The 25,397-nt window shown below is 48.4% G+C and overlaps 2 protein-coding genes across 3 annotated transcripts in view; one reads left to right on the top strand and one right to left on the bottom strand.

The window, feature by feature from the left end:
- Erich1 (glutamate-rich 1) overlaps nucleotides 1-25,397 on the top strand; it is a gene marked incomplete at its 5' end in the record, with an annotated part of 52,793,804 nt that overhangs the window by 46,656,908 nt on the left and 6,111,499 nt on the right.
- Slc20a2 (solute carrier family 20 member 2) overlaps nucleotides 5,448-25,397 on the bottom strand; it is a 90,142-nt gene continuing 70,192 nt past the window's right edge. For all 3 annotated transcript variants that reach the window (NM_017223.2, XM_087588009.1, XM_087588008.1), the window contains 6 exon segments: nucleotides 5,448-6,866; nucleotides 10,367-10,451; nucleotides 11,866-12,051; nucleotides 15,187-15,778; nucleotides 15,895-16,098; nucleotides 18,515-18,631. In NM_017223.2, coding sequence (NP_058919.1) covers nucleotides 6,693-6,866; nucleotides 10,367-10,451; nucleotides 11,866-12,051; nucleotides 15,187-15,778; nucleotides 15,895-16,098; nucleotides 18,515-18,631 — 1,358 coding nt within the window. In that variant the 3' untranslated portion in view covers nucleotides 5,448-6,692.

Raw genomic sequence — 25,397 nt, forward strand, 5'->3', positions numbered from 1 at the left:
GGGTTTGCGTTGATTTTTGTGTCTTAATTCTAGATGTCACCACAGCCTGAGTCTGGCACCTGGGAAAGCCAACCCTCGAGTGTGCATTTCTCTGCGGTGGCCCATTTATCCTGTACCTCTGCTTAGGGTTTCCTTTGAGGACTCATCAGGGATTCACAAAGTTTGCATGGGAGGTTTCTCACTGGTGTTAGCATTTTTTTGCGTATGGGTGTTTTGCCTGCGCATGTCTGTACTCTACATGTGCGTGCCTGATGCCAACAGGAGTTGGAAGAGGGACCGGATCCCCTGGAACTGGAGCTGCAGGTGATTATGAGATGCCACGTAGATGCTTGTCTTTCTGGAAGGTGTTGCGTGTAAATTATATGCATGCATATACATATACATACACCCCCCCCCACACACACACACTACAGGAAGGAACTCCAATCGAACACTCCAGACCTTTGTTTCAAAGTGCCTGGCAGAACTTTCTCCTTGGATCTTATGTGAGCATCGCGTTACCATTTCCCCAAACTGAATCAATCCTCCCGTATCCATATATTACTTGGAGTTTGGGCCAAATTTCTACCCTTTGCAACCTTGTCTGACCTCACCACCCTCTGGGCGGCTTTTCCCCAGAGCTCCTGCTCAGATGAAAACAGCCTTACATTCTCTTTCTAAAGCTTCTTGGTCTGTAGAAGCCTTTGTCTTTCTGCCTTGAGTGGCCAAGTCATTGAAGACTTGGCACTTGATAGCACTGGATGTTAGCTTAAAGGTAAACCAAGACAAGCCTTTATTTAGCTTGGCTTCTCAGTAAAGAGAATTTCTGAATTCAGCCATAATCCCCTGTGATCACCAAAGAAGCATAATTCCTGTTGTTGCATGCAACTCTGAACTCTGAGAGAATGAACATTTTGCAGCGATGTCTATGATGAAGCTTAAAGGGTCTAAAGAGATGTAATTACAATTAAACTTGACGCCACTGGGTGCCGCTGTGGCACCAGCCAAAGGTAAACACCTGCTGTCCTAGCCCTTCCTGCTACCCAGTCTGCTTTCTCGGACCCCTCTTCTGCCCTTACTCCCCATCCCCTACTCCGTGAACTTTCAAATTTCCGAATTCAGGGATTGGTTAACAAATGGCGAATTGGGAAGGAGAAATTCTCCATCCCACTCTAAGCAAAATTCCTTTTGCTGTTTAAGCAGGTTTCAGTCTCCAACAAGAACTCTTGGTCCTCAATTGTGTCTGAAGCACATTCCTTCGAACATTAGTGGTGCTCACCCTTTCTAATGCTTCGGCTCTTTAATGCAGTTCCTCGTGTGGTGATGACCCCCAACCATAAAATTATTTTCCTCGCTACTTCAGAACTATAATTTTGCTGTTTTTATTAATCATAATGTAAATATTGGGTAGGCAAGATATCTGATTGTAGACCCTGTGGAAGAAAGGGCCATTTAACCCCGAAGGGATCATGACCCAAAGGTTGAGAACCACTGACTTAGAATCTCACATGCTTCCTTTGTAGAGGCTTACGGAACCAACCACCCTTTTCTTCTTGGACCTTCCCTCCATATTCTTTTTTTTTTTAATTTTTTTTAATCTATTCATTTTATTATATATAAGTATGCTGTAGCTGTCTTCAGACACACCAGAAGAGGGCATCAGATCTCTTTACAGATGGTTGTGAGCCACCATGTGGTTGCTGGGAATTGAACTCAGGACCTCTGGAAGAGCAGTCGGGTGCTCTAACCGCTGAGCCATCTCTCCAGCCCTTCCCTCCATATTCTTAAACACCTGTAGTCTTATTCCTAGGTCTCCTGTGAAGTCCTTTACCTTTCTGAAGAAAAGAAATTATATTTCTTTTTTTTGAAACAAAGAGTCTCACTAGGTACCTTTGGCTGGCCTGGAGCTTCTGTGTAGACCGGAATGGCCTGCCTCTGCCTCCCAAGTGCTGGGATTAAAGGTGTGTGCCACCACCACAGACAGTTACAGTCTTTTGTTGTTGTGGTGGTTTTTTGTTTTTTGTTTTTTGTTTTTTGTTTTTTTTTTTTAAACTGGGCCTGACTGTCCTGGAATTCTCTATTGTAGACCAGGCTAGCAAGCTACCTTGCCTGGCTGTAGCTAAACGATGTCTTTATTTTGTTATAAAGATCTTAAAAACAGTGGGAGGGGGGGGGGACCCTCTAGAAACTACCAGAGACTCTGGAGGTGAGAGACTTTAAGGGCTCAACGGGGTGACCTTAGCCAAAATGCCTAACATCATTGAGAGGGAACCTCCAGTAGATAGACAGTACCTTAAGCAGAGGGACAGAGTTACTAACCCATAGTCAAAAATTCTGACCCAGAATTGTTGCCATCTAAAAGAACTGCAGGGAGAAGAATGAAGGACACACTGAAGGAAAGGCAGTCCAATGACCGACCCAACTTGGGGTCCATCTCATAGGGGACACCAAGGCCTGACACTATTACTGATGCTCAAATGTGCTTACAGACAGGAGCCTGGTGTGGCTGTCCTCTGAGAGGCCCCACCAGCAGCTGACTGAGTCAGATGCAGATTCTCACAGCCAGCCATAGGCCTGAAGTCGGGGACCCCTATGGTTGAATTAGGGGAAGGATTGCAGAAGCAGAAGGGGAGGGCAACCTTACAGGAAGACCAGCAGTCTCTACCGACCCAGATAGACCTCAGGGAGCTCCTAGAGACCGAGCCACCAACCAGAAGCATACACAGATCAGTCTGAAGCTCCTGGCACGGATATAGCAGAGCTCTGCCTGGTCGGGCCTCAGCGGAGATGACGTTCTTAATCCTAGAGATACCTGAGGACCCATGGAAGGAGATGCCTGGTGGGGGAAGGGGGAGCACCCTCTCAGAGGCAAGGGGGAGGAGGAATAGGATGGGGGCCAGAGGGGGTGAGCAACGGCTAGAATGTAAATAATTTAAAAAAACCCCAAAAGCCAAAAATTAATCAATCAAACAAACAAAAAAACCCAAATTGACTTGATTTTTAAAAGATGTATGCACAGGTTTCTATGGAAGCTAGAGTGCTTCCCTTGGAGCTGGAATTAGAGGCATTTGTGGTCTGCCTAATGCAGATACTAGGATCCAACTCGGCCCTCTGATAGATTGGTGAGGATGATTAGCAGCAGAGCCATCTCTGTAGCACCTGATTTTAATTTTTGTTGTTGTTGTTTTTGTAGTAGTAGTAGTAGTTTTAGGTTTACAAGGACACTGAGCAAAAACTAGTCTCTTATTCTTGTTGTCTTAGTTCCTTGCCTCAAGTCTATTATAACCGAGTGCCCTGGTATAGAAATGTTACCGGGGAAATTTGGCTTCCTTTTTATGGTTTCTTAGACTTCCAATAAATTAATTTTAAAATAGACTCGGAAGGGAGCTTGTGAATCATTTTAATAAGGCCTTTAGCCGGCATCTGAGAAAAAGAGAAAATGATGTTTTGAGTCAGAACGCAGAGAAGTGAAGATCTGAAAGGGACTGCATTGGGAGAGAAACTTCTGAGAGGAATAGCATCTCATCCATTGCTGTGGAGAGACATCATGACCACAGCAACTCTGATAAAGGAGAGCATTTAACTGGGGCTGGCTCACAACTCAGAGGCTTAGTCGGTTATCATGGCGGCATGCAGGCAGATGTGCCGGAGAAGAGGCTGAGAGTCCTACATCTGGATTGGGAGTTAGCAGGAAGAGAGAATGACATTGGGTATGGTATGGGCTTTTGAAACCTCAAAGCCACCCTCAGGGAAGTACTTCTTCCCAAAAGGTCACATCTCCCTAAGAGCCTATGAGGCCATTTTCATTCAAAGCCCCACAGAAACCGTCTGGAAAGTCAGCTCTCCTGAGGGCCTCTTGGTCAGGTGATTGGCAGGTCCAGCTTGGTTATCTCTTACAGGAGACAACAGCCTGTGACGTTTAATTGCTGGGGGACAGATCGGAAGTGGAACTCAATTCTATTCTTTGGATCTAGAGGAAGTAGTTTTCCCTTGAGAGGCCTCAACAAAGGGCCAGTGGATCTGTGCTCCACAGAGTTAATACTAAGCAAGTACAATTGTGATGGTTCCCTCATCTGGCTTCCTGCTATGTAGATTGTGCTGGCCCGGAACTTAGATCTACCCATGTTAGCCTCCTGAGAGCTGGATTCAAAACTGTGGGTCTCCATACCCAGCTTCTGGGATGGATTCTTCGATTTCTTGAGAGGACTTAAAAATTACCTGTTAAAGATGAGTATGTGTTTAGAGTAGTGGGTCTCAGTCTTCCCAACGCTGCGGCTCTAATACAGATCCTGTGTGTGGTGACCCCCAGCCATAACGTTAGTTTTGTTGCTACTTAACTGTAATTAAGTGTTACGAATCATAATGTAAACAGTATCTGTGTTTACCTACGGTCTTAGGCGATCCCTGTGAAAAAGGGGGGTTGTTTACTCTCTCCCCAAGGGGTTGCATCTGTGTCTAAGACCCACTGGGGTAGTTAGCAGTTCAGACTCTCAGGAAAGGGCAGACAGAATAAACAAGGCATGAGGTTCTTCCTCTGAGCATGGCTCTCTTGTTCATGGGCGGTTTTCCTTTGCATGGGAAGTTTGACCATACACAAAGATGTCAGGGACTTAGGGGGTCCCTTTGTCTGGGTCCCTAACCCTTTTCTGGACACTGGCGTTAAGGTTATTATCTGTTGGGGTGGGATTTTCCCTTCTCCTGGAACATACAAAGTAGCCATCTCCCTGTCAGACAACAGGCCCAGGGGAAGAGCTCCAGGGCCAGGTCTCTTTCTGTCGTTGGGGGAGCATGACCTCGCCAGATGCCTTCACTGACCCGGACTCAGCTTCTGCAGTGTGCGTGCTAGGGCACAGGTGTCTCTTCTAGGGCACAGACCACTGCCCGAGAGCAGCAGGACATCTGGCCTGCAGAGTGTTTGCTCATACATGCGAGACTGTTTTCTCACCAATAAATCTGAGAGGAGACTGAGTTTCCTGGGGCTTTATCAAACACAGAGAGGAAGGTGCCACTTTAGGAGAGGGTTTCAGACTTGGAGTGGCCATGAAGCCAGCACACCCGGATGGTGTTCTCATCCATTACCCATCCAGCTCTGCGGCGGCATTGCTGCCACGGTGCAGACGTGAGGGATTTCCCTGAGTGTCCCAGCTCGAGAAAAGCTCAGGCCCCAGTGGGAGCCTGCAGAAAAGAACCAAGCAGGTGAGCTCTGCCAGGGAATGTGCTCTTCCTGTACCACAGTCCTGACCAGATGAGCATCACAGTGGACGGATCACTATGTCCCCGCCCACAGACAGAGGTGCGGGTCATTCCTTCCCGGTCTAGTTTTGGGGACTGGTTCTGCACACACAGGGGCAGTAGTGGTAAGATGTAGGGGAAGGGCCAACAGAAAGCATTTGAAAACTACGAGTGGCCGAATTGTATAGTTTTTATTTTTTTGAGAACTCTGAAAGAAAAAGACTTCAGAAGTGAACTTTTGAGGGGCACTTTTTTATTATAAATTTAATATGCTTGATTAATGAAAAAATTACAATGAAGTACCGTGAAAATGTATGTCAATATAAAAATATTAGCAGCGTTTCCATGGTTTCAGGCTCTTAACATTTTAGTGACACCGACGCTCTCCCGCCGCCATCAGAAGAGAACAGCGGCTCCACAGGAGAACCTCGGATGTTCTCCACAGAAAAGGCCTCAAAGATCCCCAAGCCCAGTGTCCCCGCCCATACTTCCGGCTAAGCCCTGAGTTGGCAGCATCCGAGCCCATCAAGAGCCTCACTGGCTTTAATGTCTGCAACGAGATTCCTGCTTTTCAGGCCACTGGGTGCGACGGGGAGGGACCCTGGAGTTGGACTTGATATGTATGTAGTGTTTAATTCTACACCCCCACTGCTGTATGTCATCCGCGCTGGTGACAGTGAAAGGCCACTGAACAAGCTTTCCAGTATCTGGTGTGGCAGCCTCCTGGCTGCTGCTGGTGGGTGGCTGAGTTCTAAGCTCACCTGGCTGAAGTAACCAGGTCCACTGTCAGGGCCGGTGGGAAGGGAGACAAGCAGTGGGAAGGTGTAACACTGGCGAGTTATCCTCTCGTTCTTTGGTACTTTCCAAAATTCTCCGATCAAAAAAGTATGAGGGAAGCTTAGCATTAAAATTACAGTTGAAAGTATTTACAGAAGCAATCGTGGTACATTACACAGTAACTCGGACTCCGCTCACGAACACACTCTTCAGAGAAAGCACTTGTGAAAACCTGTCCCAGCACTGGGCAATCACACAAGGGCCGGAACTCACCCGCCCACCCGCCTGCCCGGGTTTGTATGAAGTATACTGTATCCCGCTATATACAGTGTATTTAAAAAAGGATTTGATACTCTACGCTTACTGCCACTGAAATCATTATGTACAGTTAACAGAATATTGCATTCTAGGCAATACCCTCCACGTTCATTCTGAGTTTGTTTGAAATAAATGCTACCTGTTCTAGGTACACAATATATATTTCATATAAGTAACCGCACCACATTGTGTCATCACGACATCAGCTTGATGTAGACTACTATGTACAGCAGGTAGGTTAATTCTGGAAGATGAACTGTGGCCTGGGTAAGCAGGGGTGATATGACACCATCAGGAAGGTGTGTGGAAGGGGTGTGCAAGTGTCAGAGAAAGCAGGGGTGGGAGGTGTGAGGACCATATCCGTGTCAGAGCATCCCTGTGGCCATTTACCGACTGGAAGAAACAAAACCACATATATACATGAGGAGAGCCATGATAGCAGCACTGAAAAGTCCGGCCACCGGCACGGTCACGAACCAGGCAATAAATATGTTCCGGAAGAGGCGCCAGTCCACAGCCTTCCGGGAGCGGATCCAGCCCACGGCTACCACTGAGCCCACCTGGAGGACACAGAAGAGAGGAGACCTTTAGTTGTTTATGACCGCATCAGCCCGCATCATGTGACCTGAGCCCATTAGTTTTCTGTGGGGATCATTTTACAGTTTTCATAATTCATGTTCGTGACATAGTTTCACTCGGTAAAGTTGCGAGAACATTTCTGCCCGGCTGTATTTGAGGAGTGTAACTCTTCTCCAGTCTCGAGGCATGCCCCGCCCCCACCCCACCTTCCTTTCTTCCTGTGGCCACATGCTTGTCCTCACCGTACACATTCCTTACATTTCCTAAGTTTTTAAATAATGAGGCTCATATTTATTTGACTCGTGTGGGTGAGTGCACGCCACAGCACATGTGTGGAGACCAGAGGACCGCTTCGGGGACTCACCTCTCTTCTTCCACCATGTGCGTCCCAGGGTTAGCCCTCAGGGTCCCGCCTGGTGGCAAGCACTTTCCCTCCACAAAGCCACCCCAACGGCCTTGATTCCTACTAGAATTACTGTAAAAGCACCGTGTTCCCGGCAACTACTTAGGTTGCATGAGTTTGCCACACTTTCTCTCCGGCTATTGTTGATAATCTAGCTCGAGGGTTCTGCAATTTCACCTCAGATGTGGGCAGTGTTACCGTCGGCTTTGACTGGCCTTTCTGCACCATCCCATGGTGGTCCCACGTGTAGGACCTGCTCATGTCAATGGCTTATCCTTAGAGTACTTATTGTCCCAAGGAAACAAGGCTGATCATGTGCTTAGTGTAGACACCTTGGTGACAGTGACACGTCACTGTTTGTTAAGGTCTTGAACAAATTAGATATAAATATCTTAATAAAATGTCCCTATTATGGTACAAGTATCAGGCAAGTTATACCTCAAGCTGAAAATTAAAGTCTGATTTTATTTCACTTTAGTTAATAGCTACTTAAATTTTTTTTTTTAAGACAGGGTCTCAGTAGGTAGCCCCTGGAACTTGCTATATAGACTAGGCTGGCCTCACACTCAAGAGATTCTGACCTACTTCTGGTTCCTGAACCCTGGGACTAAAGGCGTGCTCAAGCACACCGGACTTGAGAGTTTAGTTTTAAAATCAGTGAGTGCACACGATGGGTTCACTGAGACATTTCCATACAACACGGGACATTCATGTTCTCTGATAGTCTCTCACCAGCCTCCATACTCCTGATGAAGCCCCCTTCTAGAGAGGTTAGAATCGCAAGGCAGTAGTTTTCCTCTATGGCTGTGACTTACATTCTAGCACTTTCCGTTACTGTGGGGAAGCCGGGCAGGACTGACTGTTTATGCCCACGCAATGGCAGAAAGTGGGTGGGCCGCTGAGGTGGCTCAGGGGGTGAAGATGCTCGCCCACCCCACTGTCATCTAAGGCTGACGAACTGAGTTCAACCCTGGGACCTACACGGTGGAAGGGAGAACAGAGTCCTGCAAGCTGCAAGCTGTTCTCCCTCTGACAGCCACATGAATCTCTCTTTCTCTCTCTCTCTCTCTCTCTCTCTCTCTCTCTCTCTCTCTCTCTCTCTCACACACACACACACACACACACACACTCACACACACACACATGCACACACACACTCACACATACACACACATGCACACACATTCATACTCTCACATACGCACTCACTCACACACACACACATTCACACACACACATACACACACATTCACACACACACACACTCACACACACGCACACACATCCACACACATTCACACTCACACACACTCACATACGCACACACATTCACACATACACACACACTCACACACACGCACACACATTCACACACATTCACACTCACACACACACTCACATACACACATTCACACATACACACACACTCACACACACGCACACACATTCATACTCTCACATACACACACTCACATACACACACTCACTCACACATACACACACATTCACACATACACACACTCACACACACATACACACACTCACACACATGCACACACACTCACACATACACACACACATTCACACACACACACTCACATATGCACACACATTCACACATACACACACACACACACGCACACACATTCATACTCTCACATACACACACACTCACATACACACACTCACTCACACATACACACACATTCACACATACACACACTCACTCACACATACACACATTCACTCACACATACACACACATACACACACACTCACACATACACACACTCACACACACACATTCATACTCTCACATACGCACACACTCACACATACACACACTCACTCACACATACACACATTCACACATACACACACACATACACACACACTCACACACACATACACACACACTCACACACACACACGCTCACACACAAGTGAATGAATGAATAACTGTAACGGGAAGGTGAGACGCTAGCTGCCTTTTTCTCGGGAGAGCATGTATCTGAGCGCTTCCTTGGCGGGAGTCCCACAGCAGAGCAGCAGTGGTGAGCAGGAAGCTGCTTATTTTCCCAGGCAACCGTGTGTCTGTGAAAGTGTTTCAGTGAACCCGTGCCTCTTTGACAATTTGTACTTTATTTTTCGTGGCACTGGGGCTGACCTCGGGGTCCCAGTTGTGCCAGGCACACTATCATTATGAGCCTCCCAATAATAACCTTTCATTATTTTAAAAACAACCAAAACTGGAGCGGTCCCCGTGGGTGAGCAGCAGGGGTACAGTCTCTCCTTGCCTTCCTCCCTTGTACTAGGGAGGGGAAGGGCAGAGCACCATGCCAGCTCCTGCAGGGGAATGCCCCTTAACCTCTCTCTGCTTCCACTCCCTCATCTGTGAGATGGGAAAATGCTAGTCTTCTTGCCGTGAGTGAGTGAGTGAGTGAGTGAGTGAGTGAGTGAGTGAGGTCAGTGGGTTAGCACTGCACTTCTGACAGTGCCCAGTGGGGATCTGTCGCATACATCGGAGTCAGGTTGGTTGTTATGGTGATGTCTACTGATTGTACAATTAGGAGGGAGAGAACACTGGGTGGAGACTTGAACCCTGTGAATAACTGGACATTATAACGCCATGCCGGCATCTCGAGCTACCTCCTGCCCCTCATCTGGAATCCACTCTGAGAAAACAGTCAGCCTGAGCACCATGGAAGGGGAAAACCAGAAGTAGCCACATCTTAAAGTTGCTCTAAAATGCTTTTTGCTCACTTGTGTCTCTGCCCTACTCTGAGGTCAGTTCTGCGCAGTGGCAGGAACTGGAGGGCATGTCCCGTGGGCACAGTGCACATGTGGCTTCAAAAGACACTCGCAGGTGGGAGCAGTGCGGGCGGGCGCAGGCCAAGTGGGAGCTCCCCCACTGGTGCTGAGAAAGCACAGACTCAGCAGCAGGTCCCGCTGGGGTCAGGAGGATTAGGAGGGCGATTCCAGGGAAACAAACAGTCCTGGCTGTCCCACGCCAACCACTTCGCAGATGCACTCGGGGCAGCACCGCTCAGATGGCGGCTCTGGCTGTCAGTGGCCTACCTTGCAGTGTGTGGTGCTGACGGGAAGCCCAATGTTGGAGGCGATCACCACGGTGAAGGCAGAGGCCAGCTCAATAGTGAAGCCACTGTGGGGGAGAACAGGAAGACAACGTCACAGGAGCTCTTTGTGTGGCCTTGCCGACACCCTGTGGCCGCAGAAGTCTTGCCAGAACATTCTGTAAGCTGGTTGCAGACTGAGCCAGATGACCAGTTGGAGAACAGGACGCTTGCTCGCAGCAGGGCATCGATTGGGCCGTGCAGCTGACGCCCAGTGACCTTGTTTTCCTAACATGTTTTCCAACCTGAAGTGTGGAACTGGGTCAGAAATTCCTGCTGTGCATAAGATGATAAATTACTCGTTTCTAAAGGGGCAAAGGAGAAACTAGGTTCACACCTCAAACAACGCGTGAACGTATTACAAAGAGCAGTCTAATTCGAGCTAGTCTTCTAAGACAACCTTTTGTTAGGATGTATTTTAAGGACAGGGAACTGAAAATTAGAAACAAAAGGAAACAAATCCCTAATATGTTTAAGAGGGAAACACAGAGAAAAGAAGATTTCCTACAACAGTAGTTCTGAAGTTTAGCTGTGTTCTGTAAGCTGAGGTCTGCTACTTAACCCTCAACAGCACATCCACAGGCCCCCCCAGAATGACTAAAGACGACACTCACGTGTGCACGTCCTAGACTCTGGAGGATGACAGATCTCAGGGCTTGAATGTTTGGGGATAGGCAGGTGCCACGTTTTGGAGTTTATGCCCCACAAATGCTCATATGTCAAAGCTCGGTCCCTAGGATGGTGCTAGATACTTTGGGAGGTGACGAAATCTCTAAGTGGGGGTGTCTGGGTCACTGGGGCGTATCCTTGAGGGTTGGGACTCTGGCTCTTCTGTTGTCCGCTCTTGCTTGCTGGCTGTGAGGTGGATTTTGCTTTGTTTGTTCTGTTCTTTCTGTGACACAGGCTCCCACAATGCTGTACACTTTTTCATCTACCTGAAGGATGAGGACAAACTGAAACGGACCTGTCAAAGTGTGAGCCACAAGGAACCTTTCCTCTTTGAAAACTGCTAACCCCGGGGCTTTGTGTTGGCCACAGAAAGCCAACCAACGCCGGAAAGACACCAGATGGGTCCTAGAGTAGGAAAGTGGGCGTGGCCAGGGCATCCTGGACTAGGCAGGCCTCAGGCTCCAGTTGGCACCTACGTCACACTGTGTCACACTGCATTAGAATGGCTGGGGACAGCAGCCCCCAGTTGGCCCTCCTGCTCCACTTCAGCGTCTCCCTCTTTTCCTTCCTGTCTTTGTCCTGGTGCCAGTGTCCATGGCCTCAGACAGGGAGGATGAGGAAGAGGCTTCCTGGTGGGAATGAGGTCGGGAGTGATCCCTCTGCTCTTGCTCACCTGACGACCAGAGACCCGCACCCAAAGGTTGTCACCCAAAGGCTGACTTCTGTATGAGGCCCACCCACAAAGCGTTGCCTCAGGCCTCATCTGTGCCTCACCTGGACGGTGTGATGGGTGTGAGATCCTTCCCCATGGTCTGGATCACTCTTCTGCCCCAAACCCAGAGACCTGTGCAGATGCCAACGCCCCCATAAAACAGCAGCCAGACTGGAGTAGCAGCTTCTTGTGTAACTCCACCTTGTTTATATATCAGCCACAGGGCCACAAGGGGACCGATAGCATTGCTGGCAGAATAAATAAATAAAAAAGGTTAGCTGTAAATAGCTATACATAGGCACAGCACTAGACACAGTATACAGTGACTTCTCGGTCTTTAAAACTATCTAGTCATATTGTATTTGTAGCTTATGTACTCTAGGGTGATAAGTGACTTTCATTGAATATAAATAGCACACCAGAAAGCGGGCATCTTAACCATTTTGGGCAGAGTTAAGTGTGCTCAGCACCGTTACATGGCTGTGAAAAGTACTTAGAAACAAACCACTCGGAGTACTGCTGACCACCAAGTTTTCTCTCTTTCCTCTCCCTCGATCCCTCTCCATCTCCACTGCCATCTCTACTGCTTCTGACTCTAGCTGCTAGTGAGGACAGCAAGTCAGTCCTCACACTGTGGGGTCACGGCCGCCATTGATGACATGGATTCCTACAGCTGTCCTGGAAGCCAGGCACTGTCCTCAGCTTCACCCGGGAATGCCAAGTTCACGGTGCTCCTATGGACACTGCTTAGACCATCATGTCCGTCCCTCCTCCCCACTCCCCAGGCCTCTCACAGTCTGGTCAGAGCTTTGACTTGGGTTTCAGGGGTCTCTCCAGGGGTTTCAGGGTCCCTGCCCTGGCTGGCACAGCTGTGTAGACAGTGTGTTGAGGGGTGGCCTGGATTGACTTCCAAGTCAGCCCTGCTCTGTGTGACTCTGGTGAGCTGCCTTGCTCAGAGGGTTGTCCAAAAGAGCATCATGGTAAATTACAAATGGTTCTGTACTGTGTCCTGACAGGAACTTGATAAGCCTTTCCCCAGGTGACTCTGTTGTCAGATTATTTCTGAATCTGGCCTTTTTAAAAAAAAAAAAATCAGATGACACTGTTTCAAAGCCTCAACGACAGCTCCTGAGTTGGAAGCAATTGCTCTGTCACCTTAAGCAGTTACTGTGTGTCAGGAACAGTAATTTCCGTGTGTGTTTTTCTGATCTCTCTAAGGTGAGTTTGAACTCCCAAAGCTTTGTGCACAGAGGGAGTGCCCGCTGCTTTGCCGCATTGAAAGCGGCAGAGCTGGCTGGTCAGAGCACTGGACCTAGCGGCGTCTATCCCTAAGTACCACTCTGTGTCCTGCCAGGCAGCCCTGGGAAGACCTCCAGGCTACCCTGCACAAGAGGCCCTCCAAGGCAGGTTCCCCAAGGGCCGAAGTCCCCACAGAGCCCTTGCCCAGATCCACAGAATGCTATGCTGCTGCTGCATTCGTGTTTCTGGGACAGTGGCAGGTGATGGATGGGGACCATGTGCCGCTGGGACGATCTTATAAGGGGTGGGGGTGGGCTCTGTCTTGCCTGTCTTTCAGGGGCCTAGAGCCAAAACAGCAAGGTATTCTTTGCTGTAGTAACTGCAGTGCTGTTCTGACATAGCTTCCCACATTCCAGGCAAGCGAGGCTCACGGAACTCAGGCCCCATCCCATAGGAGCTAAGTACACAGCATTTCCTCCTCACTGCGATATGCCTGCCCTTCTCTCTGTGCTCAGCACACCATTGTGTTCATCACTCTAGGCTTGGAAACTTACATCAAGGAGTAACAGGCACTCGGTCTTCTGTTTGGAAACCTCTTTGAGACCAACTATTAAAGCCAGCAGAGACTTACGAGGCAGGAGCGCTGCCAGGTCACTGCTCAACACCCACAAAGGGAAAGTTCTTCTGACTGCATGCTTGACACATCTTCCTGATGCTTCCCGTCTCTCTCTGTGACGCTACAGGGCTCAGGGTGTGCGCTCTGCTTCTTTCCTTCCCTTACCTTCCCACTGCCTTTTGGGCATCAGGTCCTCATCCTGATCGTCCCGACCTCAGGCATGTCCGCTGGCTGCTGACTTGGCTGTCACTTGCATGTGACAGGTCTAGGTCTAATCTGAGCTCTAACTGCTTAGCCCTGAACCAGCCCTTTCTGGGTTGTACTTGCTATCATGGCAACCCATCCTCAGATTTGCCAGAGCCAAACTTGTTGGACCATGCTTCCTTCTTTCGTATGGGTCTAAGTCAGCTGTTCTCAACCAGTGGGTCTTTCACAGGGTCACCTAAGACCATTTATATATCAGATATTATGATTCTTAACAGTAGGAAAATTACAGTTATGAGGTGGCAACAAAATAATGTTATGGCTTGTGGTTACCCAAAAAGAGGAGATATATTAAGGGGTGGCAGTATTAGGAAGGTTGAGAACTGCTGGTCTTAACTGCTTATCAATTCAATTGGTCCCATATTCAAAATAAACTATCCAGACCCTGGCTACTGTACCATCTCTCTGCCCCAAAGGCTTGCTGTCTTTTCTTGAGTCACTGTTAGTAACGTCCTAACTATTCTCCACCCCTCATGACAGCCGCAGAATAAGTCAGAGGCAGCCTGTTAAATGGTAGGGTCTGTCAGCCCTTACAATGGTTCCCTCAGCTCTCACAGTGAAAGTCCTTCTTCCGAAAACTTACTTCCTTAAGAGTTTAAAAGTACTTATATATTTTGAGTCTATATTTTTCTTAATATGTGTGCCTGTGCACCATATGCATGCCTGGTGCCCATGGAGGCCAGGAGAGGGCACTGGATCTCCAGCGACTGGGGTTAAGGATGGTTGCGAGACACCATGTGAGTGCTGGGAACTGAACACGGTCCCTCTACGAGAGCAGCACGTTCTCTTAACTGCTGAGCCATCTCTCTGGGCCCTGAACAACTAATTTTTAAGACAGGGTTTGGCTGCATTGTCTGGACTAGTAGTGAGTTCCTGGGATCAGGCAGACACTGCCTCAGCCTTCAGAGTCCCCCGAACTCCAGCTGTACAGTACCCTGGCTGTACCATGACACGATTCACAGTTTCCACTTTCTTCTGTCCAGGCTCTCCTGCTCTTTGCCGAGCAGTCCAGGCCTGATCCACTTCACCCTCTGTGCCTCCTGTTTGCTCTTCCTGCAATGGTGACGTGGCTGGCTCCCTCGCCTCTGTCAGCCCCAGCTCAGTGTGCTTCCCTGTGCAGCTGGGTGCTCCCTTCCTGCTCTCTAGGCATTCTGTGGGTCCTTACATGCTTGCAAACTGGTCTGTTCTCCCCGCTGTCCAGTGGTAGGGACTGGTATCGCAGCACAGGGTAGACCCTGTCTGCTGAATGAATAAAGACACTCACCTCACATCGTTGCCACCGTGAGCAAAGGACCCAAAGCAGGCAGTGAGGACTTGCAGGAAGTGGAAGAGCAGGTGGACCTCTGCGGAGTCCTTCTCCTCCTTCTCGTCTTCCGCAGGATCCTCGTGAGGCTGGTCAGGATCGGTCAGCTCAGAGGCCAGCCTCATTTCCACGCCGCCCTCTTCGGCCTCGATCTCCGCCTCGGCCACCGCGTTGCAGTAGCTGGAGTAGCTGTCGTAGCGGAGCCTCTTCTTGGAATAGGACACGGTGTCACCCACCAGCTTCTCGCTATCCTCGGGGGCGGAGGAGGTGTCCGAGGCCCTGAAGGTGGCGTGCACCGGCATGCCGCAGATGGCTGCCGTGTAGCACGTGTAGCTGTTGTTCCTCCGGAGCAGCCTGTAGTTGTTTTCCTGAGCTGGTTTCTCCTCGGGGCCCTTGTCTACATGGATTTTGTGCAGCAAGTCTTTGTAGAGTCCCGAGTCTTTGTGTACAGTATGATAAACGTGACCGTCATTCCTCATGTGGCCTTCGAAGCCAAAGGTTCCATTGGAGATGGGTGACTTTGCAGAGCCGTGAGTCATGGAAAGTGCTCGGCCTGAAAAGGATGTAGAAGATGCTCGTGTGGGGTGGGGGGACACCCTTGGTGGCAGATCACATGCTAAGCATGCACAAGGCTCTGGGTTGTATCCCAGCTCTCTGGGTCAGCCTTACCGTAGGAAGCCCGGGGGTGGTTCCCTGCTGACGTGCCTTCTGAGGCCCCCGCAGCCTCCCCAGCCAGACTGGTGAGGGGGACAGCGCTGTCATCACTGGCTTTGGCACCAGGAAGCTCCTTAAAGACAGGGGACTCAGCTTCCTGTACCTTCCTGAGGCTTTCGTCAGACGCGCGGGACAGAGCACTCTCCTTCTCTAACCTGCCTGGAGAGAAGAAGAAGGAAGTCCAGGTTTGGGAAATGCATTCTTTTTCTCTTTCAAATGAATATTGAGAATGTGAGCACCTCTCTTTATACTTTAATATTTGCCTCAGAAACAGAATGTTACAGCTCTATTGGGGAAATAAAATAGAAACTTCAAACAATGATCTTGAAGGCAGTTCCTGAGTAAATGGTTGGTACTTATGCCTGAGTTATGACTACATCCAAAACCAACAAAAGACAGTTAAGCGTGATGGCCCAGGTCTCTCCCAGGGCTGGCAGTCTACAAATCCACAGCTCTTCTAGAAGACTAGCCTCCGAGTTACCGAAATGCTTGTCGTGCTTGTCTTCAAAGGCATTTATCTAGTGTCTTTGTTCTTTTGTCCTCAGTAACTCTTGGTCTCAGACTTCTTTTATCATATCAGATTCTATGAAACAAGTAAACCTTATTTTGTTCAAAAGAAACAAAGAGATCCCATTTACTCCAAAAGAAATAAGGAAGCTGGGGTCACATCCTCTGCACCTGTAGTTCTGGACGGTTGTGGGATTTCATGTTGGTGTGCGAACCAAACCTTTGTCCTCTGCAAGAGCAGCACGTGCTCCTAACCTCTAACCCATCTCTTCCAGACCTTTTACTATTTCTATTTACATGTGTGTGTGTGCGTGTGTGGTGGGGGTTCTATCCTGGGTGACTTCAATAAAGATGTTTTAAACATAGTTTTGTGTGACCTTAGGTTTTTATTTCTCTGGGGAAATACCTAGGAATGGTTCTAAGAATGTTTACGGCGGTGCATGTGAAACCTGAGAACCGCCAAACTGTCTCCTGTTCCGTGTGTTACTGGCACCGAAGGCTGGTTGGTTCCCTTCTCCCAGCTAGCACGATGCTAGTGTGTTAGAAAGCCATGCAAATAGGTGTGAAGTGACACCTCAGACGATCATTTCATTTTATACTCCTCGATTGCTAGTGACACTGGACCTTGCATGGGTCCATCGGCATCTTTCCTCGGGCGAACTGTGTCTTTGAATATTTTGCTCTATCTGAACAGCCAGCCTAGCGTCAGCTCTGCTTTTCCAGAGGGGCCCCGTTTTGATTCCCAGCATTCACAAACAGCCTCTGGCTTCAGCTGCAGGGGTCTGGACACCCTTGGCCACTATGGGCACCTGTGCTCACATGCACAAACCCCCATGTGGAGATGCATGTGGATATACGATTAAAAATAATAAAAATACATTTTTTTTGTTCTTTTTTTTGGAGCTGGGGACCGAACCCAGGGCCTTGCGCTTCCTAGGCAAGCGCTCTACCACTGAGCTAAATCCCCAACCAAAAATAATAAAAATAAATTTAAAGTATTTGTTCATGTTCTAGCTTGTTCTTTGAAAATTCTTAACGCATTTTCATGATAAAAAGTTTCCCTTAATCATATTTCACAGAGCGAGTTTCCAAAATTCACGTTGTAGAATTTGTAAACTACTCCTATGGGCCATGTTTGGTGTCAGACAAAGCTCATGAAAGTTCTTACCCACAAAAACTGTTTTTTAGTTTTTTTTTTTAACATTTAGATTTATGCACATTTCAGTTAATTTTTAAGTAGGGCATGGCATTTATAGTAAGACTCTTTCAATTGTTGTTTTAATTAACTAAATAACTAACTTTACTTATTTCTTTTTGAGATGGGGTAGCCCAGGTTGGCTTCAAACTTACTATGTAGCTGGGATTTTTTTTTTAGTTCTGTACATGGGTACTTTGTCTGTGCGTACATCTGCACACCAGGAGACGGCATCAGACAGTTGTGACCTGCCGTGTAGGTGCTGGGACTTGAACTCAGGACCTTCTAAAGTGCTCTTAACCCTGAGCCATCTCTCCAGCCCGTAGCTGGGGTTTTAATTACATTTATGTTCTGTCTGCAAGTCAGTTTGGGAAAACCCTACCCCTTGGCTACCCTGCCTTCTGCCTCACTCCTCATGTAGCTTAGAGCTCGTCACACAGATTTTCAAAATGATATGTCCCCAGGCCACCCTGCGGCCAGTACACCAGGACTCTATAAGCATTCAAGTTACTTCACCTGGACGACCTGGTCTTTTAATTTCAGCCATTCCTGCCACAACACACTACCTTTTATGGCAATTGTTGCATTTCCCCAAAGATGGATGCTTCCCATCCACCCGGCAGAACCCGGCTGTATTTGTTAACTTAGGGTTATGCTTGGGAACAAGTGATGATCTTTGCGCACATCACAAATGACCAAGAACTACAGGAGCCAGACACAGAAATGTGAGCCAGAGGCCAGAGCTTGCATCTCAGTGCTGCTCTGGTGACCACTGCCACCTCTGGTTCCTCTGTTCTTAAAGATACCTGTTTGTTACATGGGCAGTCTCGGGAGCCACACAGCTTTGTAATGTGGAAGAGTCAGACTGCTCACCCGCTATTTTCCTCTTCATCCACGGACACACGAACAGCCACACGAAGAAGGCGAACAGCAGGGCAACGCCGAAGGAGATGAGCGCTATTGCCCAGATGGGGAGCGACAGGCCCAGCACTGCGGACAGGACAGAGCGAGCGCAGGGTTGGTACCACAAAGCAGCTCTCTTCCACTCCTCCCGCTAAAACCAGCCACCTCGGTTTGTACGTAAAGAAAACCTCGAGCAAATGAAACCAAACCACATGTGTTCCGCACCTGGGGCAGACCGCAGGGCTGTGTCAGACACGTCATGTCTGGTGGGTTTCTGCTTCTTAGGAATTGATCGTTAAAATGCTACCATTCTGGCATTGTCAGCCTAGGAGTTTGGCATGACGCTTTCTGTCTATGTTGTGTCAGTATCTAAGCTGACTGGACAAATGTGGCGCTCCCAGGCTTCTGTCCTCACAGACTGTGGTTCCTGCTATGGAAATGGTGGCTCTGTGGACCCTGCAGGCTTGTGCTGCCTTTCTGGGCAGCTCTGGTGTTACACCCAGTGGATGTAAGAAGGTTCATTCATACAAAGTTGCTGTTACACTCTGGTTGGCTTAGAAATAAATAGAACCCAGGGTACGGCACATGCCTGTAATCCAAGAAACGGGGGGCCATTGTGTTAAGTCTCATGAAACAAAACACCCCAAACGAGACAAACAAGCAAAAACCCCAAACCAAACAAAGACCTTACACAAGTAAAAGTTTGTTTAAAGGATATCACCCCTCAAATGTGACCTTTCCTCAAAATGTCAGATTTAGGAATCACAACCCAGAAAACCCTCCCAACACGAACCAGTAGTGCAGTGAGGAGCAGTTAGGGCGTGGCTGCAGGTGGCTCAGTGACAGGACCGGTGCTTAGCACCTGAGTCCTTGTAGCTCAGCCCTGAGCTGTATCTAGTTTCTGTCCCTGGGGACGACAGGTACCTTTCAAATATCTACAGATAGAGAACTTAAACATGTATGCTAACACATGAACATACACATACAGACTTGAATATTGAATACCTTACCCCAGCTCTATTTTTTTAAAGTTTTGTGAGAGAGAGAGAGACAGAGAGAGAGACACAGAGAGAGACAGAGAGACAGAGAGAGAGAGAGAGAGAGAGAGAGAGAGAGAGAGAGAGGGAGAGAGAGAGAGTGTGTGTGTGTGACTCATGTGACTGTGGTTGCTGGTAAAAGTCAGAGGTGTTGTTGGACACTCCTGGAGCTGGAATTACAGGAGTGTGCAGGCTAGTTTTATATAAACTTGACACTTGTAAGCTTTTATGTAAACCATGACTCAAGTGTTAGTTGGAAGGAAGGAAGCTCAATTGAGAAAATGCCTCTGCAAGAGCCAGCTGTAAGGCATTTTCTTAATCAGTGACTGAGGGTGGGCGGGGCCGTCCCTGGGCTGGGGGTCCTGGGTTCTATAAGAAAGCAGACTCAGGAAGCCGTGGCAGGACAAGATGGCAGATAAAACCAATGTAGTTCAGGCTGCCCTCAAGTTCACAGCAAGTTTCCTTCACCGGTCTCACCTCTTGAGTCCTGGGGTTCCAGGTAAGCCACCACACTTGACATAATCATCTCTGAACAGTGGCATCTTGCTACATTGCCCAGGATGCCCTTTAGCTCCTGGGCTCCAGCAAGTCTCCTGCCTCAGCCTTCTGAGTAGCTGAGACCACGGCCATGCCTCACTGTGCTTCCTCCCTCACCGTCACTTGGTGATGCCTTGTGAAGCACTTGGGTTCTAAGTTTTAGTCAATCTGGGTGACATGGTTTTGGTTGTTCATGTAACAGGTTTTACTGTGTCTGTCAAGGATGTGGGGGTTCTCCTGTCTCCTGACCTCTGCATCATTTTAACACCTTGTTTAGGTGAGGATACACTTTTTTCTTAAAGCACTCTCTTTTTTTTTAAAAGATTTATTTATTTTATTTATATGTTAGTACACTGTAGTTCTCTTCAGACACTTCAGAAGAGAGCATCCCATTACAGATGGTTGTGAGCCACCATGTGGTTGCTGGGATTTGCACTTGGGACCTCTGGAAGAGCAGTCAGTGCTCTTAACCACTGAGCCATCTCTCCAGCCCCCCATTTTTGAACTCTTAATTCTACTTCACTGACCTGTGTATCTAACTGTGCCCCAGTACCATGCCTTCTTGAATTCTGTCCCATTTACATTTTAAAATCAAATATGGAATCCTCAAACTGTCTTGCTTGTTTTTTGAGACAGAGTCACAGTTTGTAGTCCAGGTTGGCCTTGAACTTCTGTCTCTCTTTCCTGAGTATCTGGGAACATAGATCCTAAAATAAATCATCCTTTTTCAATATTGTTTTTGCTAAACTGGAGCTCTTGACATGTGTGTGGTGTGGGGATGCACTTACCAATGTGTGCACATCTGGAAACCAAAGGGCACCAGGTGTCTAACGTTGTCACTCCACTTTGGTACCAGCTGGTCTAGAAGTCACCATGTAGACCAGGCTGGCCTTACTCTCAGAAATCTGCCTGTATTGGGCGCACACCTCCACATTCCTTCTGATTCCACCTCAGGGAATTCCGAGTTTCACCTAGGCCTAGATGAGCCTCTGAGATCATGCAGTCTCTCCCTCTCCAGCTCTATGGTTGTGCCTTGGTGTGCACTGACACACCAGGCTTTTTATGTTAGCTCTAGAGATCTGAACTCAGATCCTCGGGTTTGCATAGCAAGCACTTTATCCATTGAGCCAACTCACCAGCTTGTGGATGTGCTAAGGTGGCCAGCTGTTAGAAAGGTCAGACAATGCTGATGTCCGTTCGTAATCAGGGAGACTAGGGAGTAGTTCAGCTTTTTTTTTTTTTTTTTTGTCTTTTTATTGTTTGGGGAGTATTATCATCTCCACAACATTGCCCCTGGCCTTTGAAGAGGATGGTTTTCCCTTTACTTGTCTCTCTCTCCATATCCCCCTCCAAAAAATGTGTGGGTCATTTTCAGAACCAAGTTTCCACTTATCAGCCTGTTCCTAGGTATATTATCCTTCTCAGGAAATAGCACTGTTTTCTTCTGGACTATTGGTCACTTCTGGTCTATTGGTATATAGAAACATGATGGACTGTTTGGTTGGTTTTTTTTGTTTGTTTGTTTGTTTGTTTGTTTTTGAGACAGGGGCTCACGGATGGAGACGTGGCTGCCCTGGAGCTCACGGAGATCTGCTTGAGTGTTGGGAATAAAGGTGTTGAGCCACCATGCCAGCTGGACTCTTTACAATTAATTAAAGATATTTCTTAGAACTTCTTTTATTTCCAGAGGTATTGTACTGGCTTCTTAGCCATATTTTGGTTAACTTTGTATTGGTTCTTTGTGAATTTCCCATCATGTACCCCAATCCCACTCATCTCCCTGTCCCTTCATATCTGCTCTCCACCCTTGAAACCTCCCTGCAAGATAAAATAAGGTAGAATAAAAAAATAATAAAAGTCTTGTGAAAGCGAAAAAAAAAAAAAAAAAAAAAAAAAGAAAGCAGACTCAGCGAGCCATGGGGAGTAAGCAGTACCCCTCCATGGCCTCTGCATCAGCTCCTGCCTCCAGGTTCCTGCCCTGCTGGAGTCCTGTCCTGACTTCCTTTTGAGATGAACAGTGCAGTGGAAGTGTAAGCTCAATTAACCCTTTCCTCCCGACGTATTTGTGGGTCAGTGTTTCACTGAAGCAGTAGAAGCCCCGACTAAGACAGGAGGGGTTGGCACTATTTCTAACAGTGAGAATTCTTAGACCAGCCCATACATGGATCGTCACAGAGAGGTAAAATAGCTATAGCATCCAGTCCTGCACACAAGGAAGCCATCTGTGGTTAGGATGGGTTCTGGAGAGGCGAGACCCAGTGTTTCCCAAGCTGGCTGCACTGTTCCTCTACTTATGCTTGGAAACAGACAGTAGTAGTGTTGAGCTGGTCGTAAGTTTCCAAGGAGCTGCACAGTTTTACTAATGCTGCCTTAACTATTTTGTAAAACAAGTCAGCTCAAAGCATCACTATTCATCTTTGTAGCAGTAAGAGGCTAAAAGAGGAGAAACAGACACGGGAGGTCAGAGTGAATGCTCACAGACGTTAAAAACAAACCCTGCACCTCCCTGGCTTGCTCACGGTTGGCAGGTGGCTGCTGGGGTCAGATACTTCATGGATCCACTCCCAAACTCCAGGGACAGTGGGGAGCCCTGGACATGGGGCCTCCTCAGGCTGTGCTGTGCTAACTCCACACACAGCCCAGCCCAGTTCCTCTCCAGCTCTGACCCTGAACCTGATCCTAGAGCAGCTCAATAAACCATACAAGGGAACTATCATGGGGTGACGCTGTCTCAGTGAAAACCCTTGAACCAATGTGCACATGTTGAGTGAAATTTCTTCTAAATACAAAACTTCAGGCTGCTTCACAGACAGCAAAATGTGCGGCAAATTCTCTGCGTTGGGCTGTCTTCCCGGAGAGGCTTTCAAACCGTTTCAAACAGTCACAGGTTCAGGGGGGCTCTGAGGCACTGTGCTGTTTCCCACTGCGGACGGACAAAGTAGGGCACAGCTTGAATGGCGTGCGCTCACTCAGCCAGCAGCGGCTGCCAGGCCTGGCAGTGCAGGCCTGGGGCTTGTTTTCGGCTCACACCACTCATGCTCCTCCCATTGTCAAAACAACAAAGACATGTGTCTCACTGGGTACACAAATCGCACTTAAGGGAGGCTCCGTGTCCAGCAGGAGATGCCCAACTAAAGCCAACTCAATCGCGTCTCTGTAGTCAGAACACTGCTTTGTCTGGGCAGTTTTTAATCTCATCCGTCCTTTGCTTATGGTTTCCTATTTTGTGTTTGTGTGTTTTTAATCTCATCCGTCCTTTGCTTATGGTTTCCTATTTTGTGTTTGTGTGTGCATGTGTATGTGTGCAAGTGCACCTGTGTGTATCTGTGTTTCCTGTGCTTTTTTTTTTTCAACTCTGGTTTGTTTGTTTGCCTGTTTGTTTTCTAAAGAGAGAGGAGAAGGCTTGGTGTTGGATGAATGGGGAAGCAGGGAGGCGTTGGGAGACAAGGGAGAGGAAACCATGATGGGAATATATTATCTGCAAATGATTTCAATTTAGAAAAAAAAAAGAGTTCATTTTCATTGGGAATGGACACCACACCTTTAATTCTAGCATTCGGGAGGCAGAAGGGGGAGACCTCGGTGTGTTAGATGCCAGTCTGGTCTACACAGTGAGTTCCAGGCCAGCCAGGGCTATAAATGTTTGTTGACTTAACAGAATCGTAATTATATGACATGCTGTATTCTGTGCTTTCATTTATTCAGCGTGGACACCGTCCCGCAGCAATACACACGCATACACATATGTGTACACACATGTGCATATGCACGTTTGCCTGATCAAATGGTGAAAGAAGCTATTATGTGTCGTTTTATTTTAGATCAACATTTTCAAAGCATTAGAAGAGCCCTGTATATAAAAAGAATGCTGGATTTAAGGAAGTGAGTCATGCTTTTGAGATGAATATGGTTCTTTTTCATTTGTTGTATAGTTGGAGTTTTAAATATACAGCAGCAGTGTTCTCAAACCAGGCTGTGCTTGTAAATACTTAGGAAAAAGAGTAAGCTTAAAGAGCTCTGTTTTGAATCTGCCCTTGGTGGCAACTGCAGACAGCCGCACCTCCAGGACTGTCCCTCCACAGCTTGGGTGCTACAGTCACCCGTGAGACCCGGAAGAGGACACCGCCTCTTACAGAGGCTGTGAAGCCTGATGGGGTCTCCTGAGCTGATGTCCTGGGGCTAGGGTGAGAAGCAGCTAGAACTGAAAGAGATGGAGGAGAGAGGGGAGAAAAGAGAGCAGAGAAGGAATAGGAGAGAGAGATGGCGAAGACAGAGGATGGGGAAGAGAACAAAACAAAGATGGAGGAGGAGATGGAGGAGGAGATGGAGGAGGAGATGATGGAGGAGGAGATGGAGGAGGAGATGGAGGAGGAGGAGATGGAGGAGGAGGAGATGGAGGAGGAGGAGATGGAGGAGGAGGAGATGGAGGAGGAGGAGATGGAGGAGGAGGAGATGGAGGAGGAGATGGAGGAGGAGGAGGAGATGGAGGAGGAGATGGAGGAGGAGATGGAGGAGGAGGAGATGGAGGAGGAGATGGAGGAGGAGGAGGAGATGGAGAAGGAGGAGATGGAGGAGGAGGAGGAGATGGAGGAGGAGGAGGAGATGGAGGAGGAGGAGATGGAGGAGGAGGAGATGGAGGAGGAGGAGGAGATGGAGGAGGAGGAAGAGGAGATGGAGGAGGAGGAGATGGAGGAGGAGATGGAGGAGGAAGAGGAGGAGATGGAGGAGGAGGAGGAGATGGAGGAGGAGGAGGAGGAGATGGAGGAGGAGGAGATGGAGGAGGAGGAGATGGAGGAGGAGGAGGAGGAGATGGAGGAGGAGGAGATGGAGGAGGAGGAGATGGAGGAGGAGGAGGAGATGGAGGAGGAGATGGAGGAGGAGGAAGAGATGGAGGAGGAGGAAGAGATGGAGGAGGAGGAGATGGAGGAGGAGGAGGAGGGAAGGAGGAGGAGGAGGAGATGGAGGAGGAGATGGAGGAGGAGGAGGAGATGGAGGAGGAGGAGGAGGAGGGGAGGAGGAGGAGGAGGAGATGGAGGAGGAGGAGGAGGAGGAGGGAAGGAGGAGGAGAAAAAGGGTGCTGAGGAGGAGGGGGAGGGAGTGAGGAGTGGTGCTGCTGTGGTAGCTATGCCTGGAGAACTGGTTTCACCTAGAAAAGCTGGAAACCAGGCTGGGCTGTGTCTGATAGAAAGGAGTGAGTGGGGACAGGGCTAGGGCTCAGGGAGGGGTGGGTATAAAGGTACCCACTGTGCAACCTGCATCCCCTGCTGGAACCCACATTT

Source organism: Rattus norvegicus, chromosome 16, assembly GCF_021556685.1.
Source record: "Rattus norvegicus strain SHRSP/BbbUtx chromosome 16, alternate assembly SHRSP_T2T, whole genome shotgun sequence".
Lineage (NCBI taxonomy): Eukaryota > Metazoa > Chordata > Mammalia > Rodentia > Muridae > Rattus > Rattus norvegicus.